The sequence below is a fragment of the Neopelma chrysocephalum genome, unplaced genomic scaffold (assembly GCF_003984885.1).
Source record: "Neopelma chrysocephalum unplaced genomic scaffold, ASM398488v2 Primary Assembly neopelma1_108, whole genome shotgun sequence".
NCBI lineage: Eukaryota > Metazoa > Chordata > Aves > Passeriformes > Pipridae > Neopelma > Neopelma chrysocephalum.
In genome coordinates, this window is record NW_020897773.1 from 2,639,983 (window position 1) to 2,654,022 (window position 14,040).

Genomic DNA, 14,040 nt, shown 5'->3' on the forward strand with positions numbered 1-14,040 from the left:
TTTTCCCCCTTGCACTGTAGCAGCCTTTGGAGCTGTTACCAATGGCCAGCTGAGTTTGGATAATATGACAGCAAGTTGGAGCACTGAGGGTATTACATGGGCACCCTTATTAACATCTGTGCAGGGTAGCTGATCTCAGGGTGGCTGAGATGTGTACAGCCTCAGTAGCAGCCAGTCACCAGTGAAAAGCATTTTCTTCAAACTTCAATTTGAAGAATGAAGATTTTAGTTTAGAAAAGGTATTTCTAAAGCTGAAGTAATTATTTGAGTTTTAATGAATGATCTGACAAATAATTACAATGTTAAACATGTAGCAACTTTGTGATTTGGGAGGTTTTGTGGCTGTGCCTTATTTTGGAAAACAGAGCTGCCTAAATATGATAAATATAAAAAATAAGCACACCTTAAGGATGAAAATCACCCCATTAATCCTGTGAGGTTTCCATTACAGGTTGGGCTTGAAAATTCTGCTCATCACCCTTCAAATTCTTCCAGCAACACTATAAGAGATGCACATTGCTACATTTCATGCAATTTTAATAGTGTGTACTATTTTTGTTGTATTTATTTCTAACTGCTTGCTAGTATATTTATAGTGAACTGAATAATTAAGACTGGGTGCGTAGCAAAAAAACCCCAAAAAACAAACATGCAAAAGCTTTAACTTGCCCTTTATTCTGTAGGGGATTTAGTGGTGCTTTGCCAGGTGCAAAGCTGGTCTGATTATGAAAAAGCCCCAGATAAACAACCAAGCTTCAGATAACTTTAAAATCATCAGGTATCTTGATTTGGGGTTTTTTTTGTTCTTCCCCAGCTTTTGCACATTACCTTTCATTTTTGTTAATTGCCCTCTGCCATTTGGAGGAGCAGGCAGACACAACTCCCCCTTACCTGTTGTGTTGCTCCTGGGCTCTGAGCATCATCCCTGTGTAAGCTGAAGTTTACTTCACACGTAGGTTTTGCATACTAAAAAATACATGTTTTTGTTTAAAATCCAGCCTTTAGGCAACTACATAAAATCTGTAGAAGTCAGTATCTCTTGCCAACAAGATTTTTGCTTCGTTGTGTGTGTTTGGAGGTGTTTTCCAAATGCTGATGATGGCTTAAATAGTGCTACACAAACTATCAACCAAGTGTCAAGCCATTTACTGAGGGCAATAGGAATTGCTTGCCCACCTTTGGCAATAGGGTTGGTTTTGTTTTTACCCTTCTGTGATCATAATATGGTGTCTACTAAACTTTGTACAAATCATTTGCCTAAATTAGGGCTTGGCTTTGAGCTGTTGAATTTCTTTTCAGTAGGTCGTCGTCCCCTCACTACCTAACTTCAGTCCTTCAGCAGAACCATGGCCGAGCTCTCAAAGGTAAACATTTCTTCTTCCTTTACTCTGCTCCCCTGGTTTTAGTCACAAGCATGTACTGCCGCCCAGCTGATGTTGTCTACAGACCTGCTCTGAAGGGTCTCCTAGATGACAAAAAAACCAGATGTAATACAGCGTATGTGTATTATATTAGCCACCTGTGTATTAATTTTAAATCCATAAGGTGAATTTCAAGGTGTAATTGGGGCCATCTTGTTCTGACAGTAAAGTATTCAGCACATGCATCACTCCCAAAAATGACCTACTTAAAGAATGAATAGTTCAGTAGAAAACAAATCTGAAAGCTACACATCTCTGTACTAGTTTTATTGGAGACAAAGAACTGAGAACCAAGGGCAGCAAATTTTGATGTATAAAACTTGTGGGATGTGGCCACAAAAGTTGAATCTAACAGAAAGTGAGCATGTGTTGTATAGGAGTGTTGTTAAAGCTCTTTCAAAAAGGACAGTGAAAGGCCACTGACAGAGTGGGTCTGTGAGCAAGCACAGCAGACACTCAGCTCCCTGGTTTTGGTAGCATGGTAGGCTTAGAGGGGAGAAGGTTGCTTTTAGTTTTGGACACAAACCAGCAGCTTTGGCTAGGCAGCAAAGCCAAGGCTTTTTAGAGATGAAGCAGGTGCCTGGCCCACAGATGATAATCACCGTGCATCCAGATGGAGGTTTATGGTTGTACATGAGTGGCAAGGAAGCTTCCTTGGCTGGCTGGCTGCTGCAAGGCTGCTAGATCTGGGATTCTCAGGGCTCGTTAGGGAATACAAGAAATCCCCCTCCTCTTAATGATTTTGCTGGTGTGTCCTGTGACAGGTATGGAGATTGCCAGCCTGATGCTAACTGTTTCAATTAGCTACACCAGAGGTGCCGAAATAATGATTTGTGTCGGTTATCATTTAATTTCTGCATCTCAGGGAACCTGCTCAGCATTTCTCTGGCATTAGAGGGAAGCCATTAATGTTCATGGGGTCATATAGGGCAGCTCTTCTGCACATGAAAGAATTCCTTGTAATAAGGTGCTTCCTCAGCTGTTCTGTTGGGGAAGCATAAATTTGGGAAATACTGCTCTGTTGAGGAGAGCAATCGCAAATGAAGCCAAAGCACCTTAACAGTGACACAGAGTACTGCTAAGAAGTCACTGCAGAAATGTCTCTCCTCTTTCTTTGGGAGTATTAAGGTGCAGAATACTCTTTGCAGGTAGTAATCCCGTGTTGCATTAATGCTTCTAATAACTTGCCATTTTAACAAGTGGTGCTTATGTACCAACATCAGATGATAAAACAAAATGTCTGTGATAGCAAGTAAGGAATGGAAGTATTTCACCTTCTGATTACACTAGTGGAGCAAATTAACTCTTCATGGGTTTTTTTCCACTTTTTTTCGGTTGGATGCATGTGACCTATAAATTCAGGGGCTCTATTTCTGCCAGAGAAAGACAAAACAGAATTAAAAAAATAATCTCATGAGTACAATGGGATAGACCTTTAAGTATGATGGGTTTAAAATGAAAGACTTTGAAAACAAGGGGGGAATGTGTATGTTTTATAACCTGTGCTGGAAACAGCAGGTCAGTCCCCTTTCTGTGTTGATACAATATATCCCAAGGTGTCATGTTCTTCAGATTTCTTCTTGACCAGGGATGAAGGTAGGGACAGTTGTCAAGATAAGGAAGCCACACTGATGACTCTACAGTCCCCTCCCCTCAAATTCAGTAATATAATTAATGCCTGTAATGTAGGGGGGAAAACAAATGCCATCAGAAGTGACATTGCTGATGGTTCACTTTAACAGTTCCCACCCAGGTTCCAGTTCAGCAGAACTGAGAGCCTGTTCTGCTTGCTGCTGGTCCCTTCCAGCACAATATCTTCCAGCTCCTCTTCTCCACTCCCTGCTCATACACGTGTACATACCTACATATGCCTCAAATGTGATCTTTTGTTCTCAGACACCAAGGCTCTTGTGAGAGCTCACTGTCTCTTTGCTCTTCTTTTGCCTGGTTAGTCCACCATATATATTTCTGTCCTGTATAAGGAGTATTCATCATCCGTTGCTGAAGTGAGCCAAGGAAGACCTTGGATTTCCTCTTTTTTAAAGTGCATGAGCATATCCTGAAATGAGTGGGAAAGGCGTGCTTGTTTCTTTTCCTTCTCACCTGATTCTGGTTAGAAATGTCACTCTTTGCCCTAATATCCTCCAGGTGCCTTTCAGAGATTTAAGCAATCCACTCTGGGCAACAAAGGATGGCATTTTACAGCAGCGCTTGTCACCCCAGCTGACAATGCTGCAGTTCACCTAAGCCTTTTTACGTGCCTATTTATTATTTAGATCCCCATGCTTTCTAGATCAAGCAGTTCAGTGCCCTTTCCCCCCTCATATTCTCAATTTCTTCTGTTTGACTTATTAGTGTGAAAAATACTGCTGGGGGAGGGAGGTGTTCTGAATTAGTGCCGGGTTAACAGGCACGGTTGTTCTCAGCCTTGCACATTCACATAGCCAGGGTATGAAGCTGCTGAGATGCTTTGCTGTGCCATGTGTCTAATCTTTCTCTCTCAACTGATACAAACAAAAGGCACTTGTTAAGTATAGCAACAGCATTGTCACATGAATGTCTAATTATGTCACTGATTCTTGGCTTCGGTGAGTGCAACGTGAGAATTCAGCTTTTGAACGGCATAGTTAAGGTATGAGACTGATCTGCAACAGTGTTGTGATGTACAAGTCATGCTTGGTCTGAGTTTGTACATTCCCCCTGCCCCCACTTTTTATTGTAGGCCAGTATAGGCGGATATATATGTTCTTTGTATGTTTTAGGGACTTCGTCCTGTCAGGCTTACCTGAGATCTAACATTTTGCTGCTTCTGCTTTACAGAATCTGATATTGATGCTGCTACTGCAATGATGCTGTTAAATACTTCCATTCAGCAAGGGATATTGGACTGTAAGCATAAGCCATTTTACTCTGTTTTTCTTCTCTACTCAGTAGCTAAAGGCTTTCTCTATAAAATTTCAGGAAACAAGTAGAGTATAGTTTCCAAATATTAGGAACAGTCAAGAAGTAATTCTGGTTTGATTGTTCTTTCAGCTAGCACTGCAAGAGTTTTATTAGAACCACCTTCTTTTTCTTTTCCCAGTTATTTTTGGGGTTTTTATGCAAAGTTTTTCCCCTGCCCTCTCTGTGCTAAATGGTAAGAAGAGCTTCTTGGCTACTTCTCTGCAGCTCTTAGCTGCAATTAGCTGAGGACTGTTGTCCTCTGTGGATGACAGTAAATGTGCACAGGAGACCACGACTCTTAACTGTTGATGTTCAGCTCACCTTGCAGTCAGCCAGCTCATTGTGCAGGAGATAGAGTATTTGCTTACTGACACATCTTGTTTTTAATAGGTGAGAAACCTCAGCCTCTGAAGACACCCAAGAAGAGGAGCTATGGCAGCGCATTCAATCCTCCGAGTTCCATAAATTTGCAGGAAAATGATTCTGCGGCCACCAATATTGATCCGAACGAGGATCACAATTACAGTGCCAGCAGCATGGGTTCCCAGCGCTGTGCATCCAGGTCCAGCGTGTCTTCCTTGTCCTCCCTCGACGAGGTGTATGAATTTATTTCCAAGACCAGCCATGACGGGAGCGATGGCAGTGAAGGATTTCACAGCGAAGTGGATACAGACGTTGACTATGAAGATGATCCTCTTGGAGACAGTGGCTATGCATCACAACCTTGTGTAGATACCTCTAAGGAAAGTCAGTCTAGCAAGAAAGCATTTGAGGAATTATGTCAAGAAATCGATGAGGAGTTGAAAGAAGCAGCGGGGTCTCTGCTCCACCTTGCTGGCATCCAAACGTGCTTGAGTTCCTTAATAAGTACTGCAAAGACCCACTGTCACAAACAAAGGAAAAAATAATATGTTTGTCAGTGTTGAATATATACATATATTTTTTTTAATTGTGGCAATACTCTTCTACTTTTACCCTTCACAAGGGAGATCAAAGCCATAAGAGGACTCACTGCTTTTTTTATTTTTTGGCGCAAACTATAATTTAGCCATTTATTTTTAAATCACCACCTAAAAAGAAAAATAGAATATTTAATCTTCTCAGATTAGAGATGCATGACTTGTGAAAACCTGAAAGCATACTTAATGATCACTGTTTATTTTTTTTCTTTTTAATAGTTGACTTTATTTTTTTTGCAGAGATATGTTTGTTCAGATGCACACTGTGGATCATATTTACATCTCTGCTGGCCCCATCTGCAGAGGTGAATTTTGTTCTGTCTAAGGGCTCTGACTTCCATGTAAAGGATTAAAAAGGAGGTGAAAAAAGAAAGGGAGAAAGAAAGGGTCCTGGCCTTGGTTGCCTCCTCCCACCTTTCCTCTCTTCACTTTTTAGACAGGCTCTAGTGAAAACACTGGTGAAGCAACTCTGAGTTGCTGCATTTTTTGGCCTATCTGACACAGTGGCTGAAAACCTGCAGGAGCTGCTTTCAGCAAGATACTAAACACCCCCTGGAAGAGTGGGATAAGGGGTAGCTGAGGTGGGTACCACCCACAGTTGTTTTTTTTTTTGTCCCTCCTTCCCCCAAATCTTCTGTGTGCAGCTCAGATTCCTGAAGGAACATGGTTTGTTGTTTTATCTTAAGACATGTTGAGTTTTTTTGGGGTGGGGGATTGTCCTTTTCATGCAGATACGTGCATGCCCACACATGCCTTGGATGTGGCCAACAGTGACAGCTACTGCCTTTCAAGTCAGATGTTGTCTCTGTGTTACCACCACTGTTGAATATGTAGTACCTACACAGTCCTGCTACATCTACCCTTCTACTCCCCTGTACCAGTTTGGGAGGGAAAAAAGAGCCCAGCAGTTGATGGTGGTGACAATGGAGATGAAGTGGAGGCTTTAGTTGGCAAACAGCTGCTGAAAAGGGAACGTCTTGCTGCCTAATCTGAGACAAAATAGAGTTGCTTCCTTTTGGATCTCTGAACCCTGAATCCATAGAATCATAGAATATGCTGAGTTAGAAGGGATGCATCAGGATCACTGAGTCCAACTCCTGGCCCTGCACAGGACCCCTAGGTCCCTTTCCATGGCACTGCTCTCCAGCCTCTCATTCCCCAGTCCATACACACACCCAGGGTTGCCCATCCCAGGTGCAGAGTCTGGCACTTGCCCTTTTAAACTTCATGCAGTTGGCGATTGCCCATCTCTGATTTGTTGAGGTCTCTCTGCAGGGCCTCCCTGCCCTCTGGGGAGACGACAGCTCATCCCAGTTTAGTGTTGTTGGGGGTTTTTGCCCCTTCCCCCAGTGTTTGCTGGTTTTGTCACATGGACTGTCCATCCATACCTTTTGTTTCCCAGATCACTGTGCCTTGTGCTGTGTGAACCCCATCAGCCTGCTGCCACATATGGGGCATCCAATGGGCAAGGCTTTTGCCTTTGGATGTGCATTGAGGCTCAGGAGGACCTCTGTTTTGGGAAGAAGTTCCTTCACAATTCATTTTGCAATAAGAGAATCTCTTTATAGTTCCTAGACATCCTTCAGCCAAAAATCTTTTGTGGTATGTTGAACTTTATCCCTATTGTTTTTTCCTTTTAAAATCAGTGGTGATTGCTTACATCTTCCTGTAGATGATGACCTTTTTTTTTTCTTTTTTTTTTTAATTTTCTGTTAAAAAATGGACAAGCAGTTCAGTTGGAGTGGGTTTTAACATTACTGTACATACAAGGATGCCTTAAGTATGTTGCAGAATCGTATACAGCTATCCAAGGTCATCTTTCCTGTTGCTAAAAGGTAACATGATGTGCCATAAACATTCTCACCAACACGAAGCTATTGCTTCCAGCAGGTGTTGGGCAAGCTGGTTGAAAATTAGGAGCAGAGCCACCTAGGAAACCAATGTCTACTGTGGAGAACAGTGCTGGATTCAGCCAAAAGTTAACCTTTCCCTAAGGGGGTGTTTTCCTGGCTATTTGGATGCCTTTATTAGACTAGTGTGGGGGGTTTTGCCCCTTTTTCCTTTTATTTCGTATTTGTCAGTCTGTTCATGAATACTGTCATAAACTGTTTTAAATACAAACACAGCCATGCTGCTGAAGGTCTGTTGCTCTGAGGGCCCATTTCAGTGCCTCTTGAAGACAACGGTGGTGCTCCTGCTGACTCAATGGCTGTTGGATCAAGCCTGAAATATTTGAGGTTCTTTGTGTTTTGGAATTTACAGCACAAACCCTAGGAGAAAAAAAAGTGTTGGTTTTTTGTAGTTTTTTTTTCCTTTTTCCAGTTACTTCAGTTTTAAGAATTATTTGTTTTATTTCTGGAAAGGGAAGGAAAATACTCTGCTTCATTCCTGCTTTGTGTGAACACCTGTTAGCCTATACCTGTAGCAGAGCAACATGTGCAGATGTGTATGTCTTCTGGCAATCACAAGTGCTGCATTAGCCAATTAGATCTGATTTTTGATGTGTTACTGATGGGTAGTAGGGGTAAAACTCACTATTTAAAGGAAAATGAATTATCAACACAGTGATTCTTTGGATTTCAGGATGTGAAGATGTGAATGCTTGGTGGAACTGCTTTTTGTTCATGGGTTGCTTTTGAACTTTGATGGAAAACTGCAAAGGGCAGAGTTTGTGTCAATGTGAAAACCAGGATTCAGATACACATAAATACTGTGTAGCAGCCTGGGATTTTGCTCAGTGCCATGATTTCAGTTTCATGCTGTTGGAAAGGGGTGCTGCCTGGCTCCTGCTGAAGGTGGTTGCAGCTTTTCTGTAGCTTCCAGTGAAAGCTGGATCAAAGTCCAAGTATTCTGGAAATTCTGCGGTCGTAGTTGGCTCTGTGTTTTGATTTGGTTCTGCATTTATTTTATGCCTCAGATAAAATTGGAGAAGGTTAATACTGACTTGGAGTGTGGCTGTGCTGCTGTTAACCCTGAAGCTGGTGATAATGACTTCAGCATATCTGAGGAGATGGAGTTGGGATGCTAACAGTGCATTTAATTACCATATGCAATGACCAGTAAAAAACAATTACTAATCAAAGTCAGCAGTGAAAGCTAGCTGCATCCATCCTTACAGCTTTTAGCCTGGGAGAACTAGAATTCTGGAAGTGGGGAAGCAATCGTAGTCTTTCCCTGGGACACAGAGCAAAGCTCTTCATGCTTTGCTGTTTTCCCTTTCTCCTTTCAAAGGAGAAGGCAGACAATCTGTGCCCCTGACCTGTTCCACTGTGTTGTCCCACACCTCTGCCTGCATGTTTGGGAGGCAAAGGCCGAAAGCTCGGATGCAGAGCACCCCTCTTGGGAGCAGGAGAAGAGCTGTCCTTCCTTTCTCTTACATATCTATTGGGTTTGGGTTTGTTTGCCACCTCAGCTAGAGACCCTAGTGTATATAGTATAAATGGAGTATAATTAAAAGTTATTTTGATTGTTGGGCTTTGGGTTTTTTTAGTGACATATGTAAAATGTTGATGCCAATGGTTGACTTGGATACATTTTGGCAAGAAAAGTATTAATGAACCACATTCAGTTCTTTAAATGCAGTGAAGAAGTGTATGAGACTTTTGTACCTGGGAGGTTGCTCTGTTCAGGGTAAATCTGATGTGAATACTGTACAAACCTATATTGGCCTTCCAGATTCCAGTCCTAAATTACTGATTGGCAGAAGTCACATCAAATGTTTTAAAATCCAACTGTAAAATGGAAGTTGTGTGGTTTGCAACTTTTCATCAACCTGAAAAGTACAAGCTTTAATTAAAGCAAAGTACACTCATACACGTGAATAATGGTGTGGTCAGAATATTTATTGAAAAGAAAAGGTAGAATATTTTAAATGTTGCACCTGCTATTTTATCTTAAAGCACATTCTTCACACCTAACTGCCAGTGCCATTATCAAGTCTGTTTTATAAGTGTACATTTCTTCAAATTAAAAAGTGCATAATTAAAAGTATTATGTTACTGCCATATAGTGATATAAAACATTTTATAATTGCCAATTCATTGTAACTATTATTTATTTAAAAGTGAATTGTAAGAATGCTTTCTGATCAAATGAACCAGAGTTGTTTTTAAACCATTCCCGTTAGCTTGTTTCTAATGTAGCATAAACAATGTCCTTGGGTTTGTCTAGAATAATTTTTCCAGTAGGTGACCAATTCTAACCCCTTTTCCTCCGGTTTAGTCCTTTACCCGTTTTAAAGACGATTTACAGAAGTTTAGTTTTTTGTATGCTAATCTCTGTTAATTAAAATGTTTATAAATTTTATTTTTACCAAAGAGATGCAATTCATTATGACAAAATATTGCAGAATAAACTTTGTTTTATAACATTTGTGACTTTTCTGCCCACATTTTTCATTCAGATGATCAAAGGGGCTTTTCTAAAATAAACAGCATTGCAAACAGAAAGCGCTGTGTTCTCTCTTTATCTCCAGACCCTGGTTCTGGTCTCAGACGGTGCTGAGTATTCCACCTTCCCATTTAAACTTCGTCCACGAGAAGTGGACCAGTGTAAAAAGCCAAATGTGTGTTTCATTGAAGGTTGGTTAAGATGTTGCATGCATGTGGAAGTCATCTGTAAAATACCTACCAGTCCATAGGAGGATTTGCTGACAGTCAGGTTCATCCATAGCTGGCCCATAATAATTGAAGAGCATCTTTTAAGGCCAAGATTTTACCCTTTAACCTGGAACTCAAAGAATGTTTTGGCATGTTGGAAATTGCTGAAACACTGCTGCATAATATTTTGCCCTTCTGTGCAAAGCATTTGTTTAAATAGAAATAACTTGAATCTTTGCTGATGAAACCATGATTATTTACTGTTCTGTGTCCATACTGCTGTGGCCAAGTTGCTTGGACAATACTCAGAAGATCAACAACCTAATACAGGACAGGTAATTTAAAAAATGTGTCCCTGGATAACACTCTGTAGGTCTTGTTTGGGTTTTTTTCAATGTGTACTTTCCCTAGATGTGATTTTTGATGTCTGTCAAGTCTTTATCCAGAAGGCCTTATGGAAAGCACAGAGGTAGGAACGCCCCCTCTTCACTAGCAGGAATGAAATGCTCCCCATCCCACTTTATACGTGCCTCAGCTTGCTGCTCCTGGGCCACCTTTCCCCTCAAATGCATGTGGCGTGTGCCCTTCCAGTGCCTGAGAGGCAGAAAGACCAGAGAAGGGAAACAAGATGTGACATGATGCTTATCTCTGTTAAAAGCAGACATTGGTCCACCTTTTCTATTTTTATTTGTTTAACCGACTAGTATCACTGAGTTAAGCTTGCTCTGTAGAATCTGATGACAATACAACTTTCTCAATACTTGAAGTGATACAGGAGATATTAACAAAGACTTGCTTTCATTGCCATATCAAATAAAATTTAAATCACACATTACAGAATACATATGTGCTATTAAGATATTTGATTTAGTGTTCATCTTAATATACTGAAAAGAGAACAACTGCTCTAATTAGTTTGGACAAAATCACAACTATGTATCATATGTTAATGATAACTTTCTAATTGTTATTCTCTGTATTATGCTGAGAACCTTGAGCTCATTGTTAAATTTCCCAAGAGTGTTTTCCTCTGTTACAGCTTTGCTGGAAATTACCCTCTGTATGAAGCCACAACTCTCAAAATAAAGCATTAACTGAAGCAATTATGCACTTACACCAGCTGTATTTTAAGGACAGTTGTTAAGGAAATACTTCTTAGATTAGATTTATTTTGAAAAAATGGCTGTCTAAATTTGACACAGAATATGGTTACTCTTTCACAGATTTTGAGCTTACAGGTACCTGTAATGTTCTTAGTTTGAGTAGTCTGAGTAAATACATGTAGCTGTGAACATCTGGTGTGCTTAGAGGTAATCACATCATAGTCCAGCAATGTTATTGTGAACTTTCCCAGCATATTTAGACATAAAAACTCTTCCTTGTTTTTACCCACGAGGTTCATTCTCCCCTCTGAGATGGCAAAACAATATCACCTCTGCTTGAATTTTCAGTCTTCAGATCAGTTGGATTTCTTTTTCTCTCTTTTCTTCCAGCAGGCTCTCCTGAAAGCTGCCTGCTCTTACCATTATAAACTACTTAGAGCTAATGTAAAATTATTAACTGCTGTCTGCCAGTGTTAGTTTAAACAGCTCTTCGTTAAACACCAGCGTGTTTATTTTCCTATTGCATCAGTACAAAAGCAATCATTTCCCTCCTTAGACTCTTGACTTATTAAACAAACCAAGATTATGTGTTTTCCTTTTGGAAGACATGATCTTCATTCCTCTTAACCACTTTTCTGTACATCAATTCCAGTTTTAATTCAGCCTGCCAGCATGCACATGAGAAGAGTGAAAACCACTCTTCTAGAGTGCTTTTCTTTGAAATCTGCCCTTAATAATTCCTTGCCTTTGCAGCACTCTTGTCTGTATGTCCTAGGCTTGGCATGGCCTTTACCCTGTCACATGCAGTTGACTAATCCTGTTATCAACTAATGTGTCCTTATCTTTGTTCTCCATCACTGCCAAGTGGTGAGGCCCCAATCAGCAGAAAAAGTTCTTAGTTCATGACCTGGAAGTTGATTTAATGAGATCTGTCATGATCCTGACTCTTTGTGATCCCTCCTGGTAACCTTCCTGCTCACCAGGAGCTCCTTTTTGATGCAGCCTGTCCCAAAAAAGGAAGGTCTGTGCTCTTTCAATGATCAGAGAAGGACATCCTGTATCTTAAAACTAGGTATGTCTACCTAGTGTTGCTTTTATGCTGGTTGCCATAATCTCCATTTCCACGGTATCTTGACTTTCCAATGCTCCAATGGTCAGCATACTAGATTGGACTGAAGACCCAGTTTCTGTATCCAAAGACACTGGTAGCAGTTAAGCATTTGGGTATTTTCATGCCTAGAAATGCAGGTTGGTCACTATCAGACCAGAAACACTCACATGCTTTGAAGTTGGCAGGCAGGCACTCAGAAATGTGGGTGCCCATACCAACCTTAACACAGCATCACTTTGAAAAAAAGATTTTTTTCCTCAAAGGCTTTTTTTAAAATTTAATTAACTTGGTATCTTGGTTTCTTACTAAGATCCAGTAGGTTACCAGTTGTTTTAGATGCTAAAATTAGCTCAGCAAACTAAATTTCCAGTTATTTTCAGTAAGAGCATGTTTTATTCTCTCTCATAAGCTTTGTGCGTGTTTTCTGAACTGCTGGTGGAGGTTTCCATGCTCTGAATACAGTCAGAGATCCCCAAATTGCAGCCTGTATTTTGCTTTGCTTTTGGTGCTGAGGGATTTGAAAAGATGATAAATCCAACTGTTGAGTTTGGCTGTGCTGTGGTGGCTGACTCGACCTGCCCTTTTGCACAGACTCTGCAAGCCCTTTTGTGGGCCAGGTAAGGTGTAGGCAGAGCTGAGCCCTTCCAAAACAAAAGATGTTTCCTTAAATCTCCGAGTGGCTACACAATTCTGGGTGTGATTGTGGTGGATGCTACCTTAAAAAATGATGCTGTCGTGCTGCATGATGTCACCTTGACCCAATCATAACCCAGTTTCTGTGAGCATGATGTTAACTCCCCAGAGAAGCATCCGCTGAGTGACAGCAGCATCCCATGCAGCCGTTGCTAAGCAACAAGATTCGGCTTTCAGCAGGATCTAATTTTAAAGTATTTAACCCTAGATCTGTCAAGGTTCATTATTTCCGATGTGGTTGTTAATCCCTACTTGTTGGTGTCCCAACTTCACAAATACCCTGATCCTCACAGTGTTGCTGTTTTGTTTATCATACAGAATGTCTCATAAAAAGAGGAGAAGCCCAAGTGCCCCAGGTAGAGCTTCATGCCAAATTTCCTTTTAGCACTGACCCATACACAGAAATATGGGATGCAACTAGAGGTGACAATTGTGCATTGTTCTGTGAATCTTCCTTTCTTTGCTGGCTTGTGCAAGCGGCTCATCCCTGCTTTCCTTCTAAGGAATGCTGGATTTCAAGTGAATGAATGCTCGTGGATGGGAAGCTGGCAATAACAATTAAGCTTCAATTTTTAGTAATATTATGTGTCTTCTTGTTTCTTGCTGAATTTCATCTTGGTTAAGAAGCTTGTTGTATTATCTATGGCCATTGAGAAAAACAGATGTAATTTTGAAATTTAAGGGTTTTTTAACACCGCAAAACTTTAACTCTTTAAATTATTACATAGAATATTTATAGATAATGATGAAGTCCTATAGAAGGGTTTTTTTGTTTGAGGGTTTTTTCCGGGAGGTTGTTTGGTGTTTGGTTTGTGGTTTGTTTTTTTGTTGTTTTGTTTGTTGTGCTCAGGTTTTTTATAGTTATCTACATTTCATTTATTTCTAAAATGTAGAAGCCTGGAAGCCTATTCCTGTATTTTACCAAAAAAAAGGAAAATGCTTCTGACCAACTATGTCACTGTGATAAATTACTACACACATCCCTGTAAGTGCATTCAAGTGCTACCTTCTTAAAGGTATGTGATACCTCACTCAGTTGAAATAACTCTGCTTTTACTGGTCAGTATCATAACCACGGAAAAAAGAAAAAAGAAAAAACACTGAGAACTGCGCAACCCCCTGCCCCCTAAATGCAGTATAATTAAAAAAAGAAATTATTCATAGTTTTAAAAACATTAAGATAGTTGATTTCAGCCTCATAATCCTCCCTAA

General features: G+C 40.5%; 1 protein-coding gene across 4 annotated transcripts in view; it reads left to right on the forward strand.

Annotated features, from left to right (window-relative positions):
• Positions 1-9,771, forward strand: part of FOXN2 (forkhead box N2) — a 33,026-nt gene extending 23,255 nt beyond the window's left edge. For 3 of the 4 annotated variants that reach the window (XM_027696542.1, XM_027696544.1, XM_027696543.1), the window contains exons 4-6: positions 1,300-1,364; positions 4,242-4,310; positions 4,755-9,771. In XM_027696542.1, coding sequence (XP_027552343.1) covers positions 1,300-1,364; positions 4,242-4,310; positions 4,755-5,272 — 652 coding nt within the window. In that variant the 3' untranslated portion in view covers positions 5,273-9,771. The remainder of the gene's footprint in view (positions 1-1,299; positions 1,365-4,241; positions 4,311-4,754) is intronic. The other variant, XM_027696545.1, reaches the window with a different exon arrangement.
• The last annotated feature ends 4,269 nt before the right edge of the window (positions 9,772-14,040 follow it).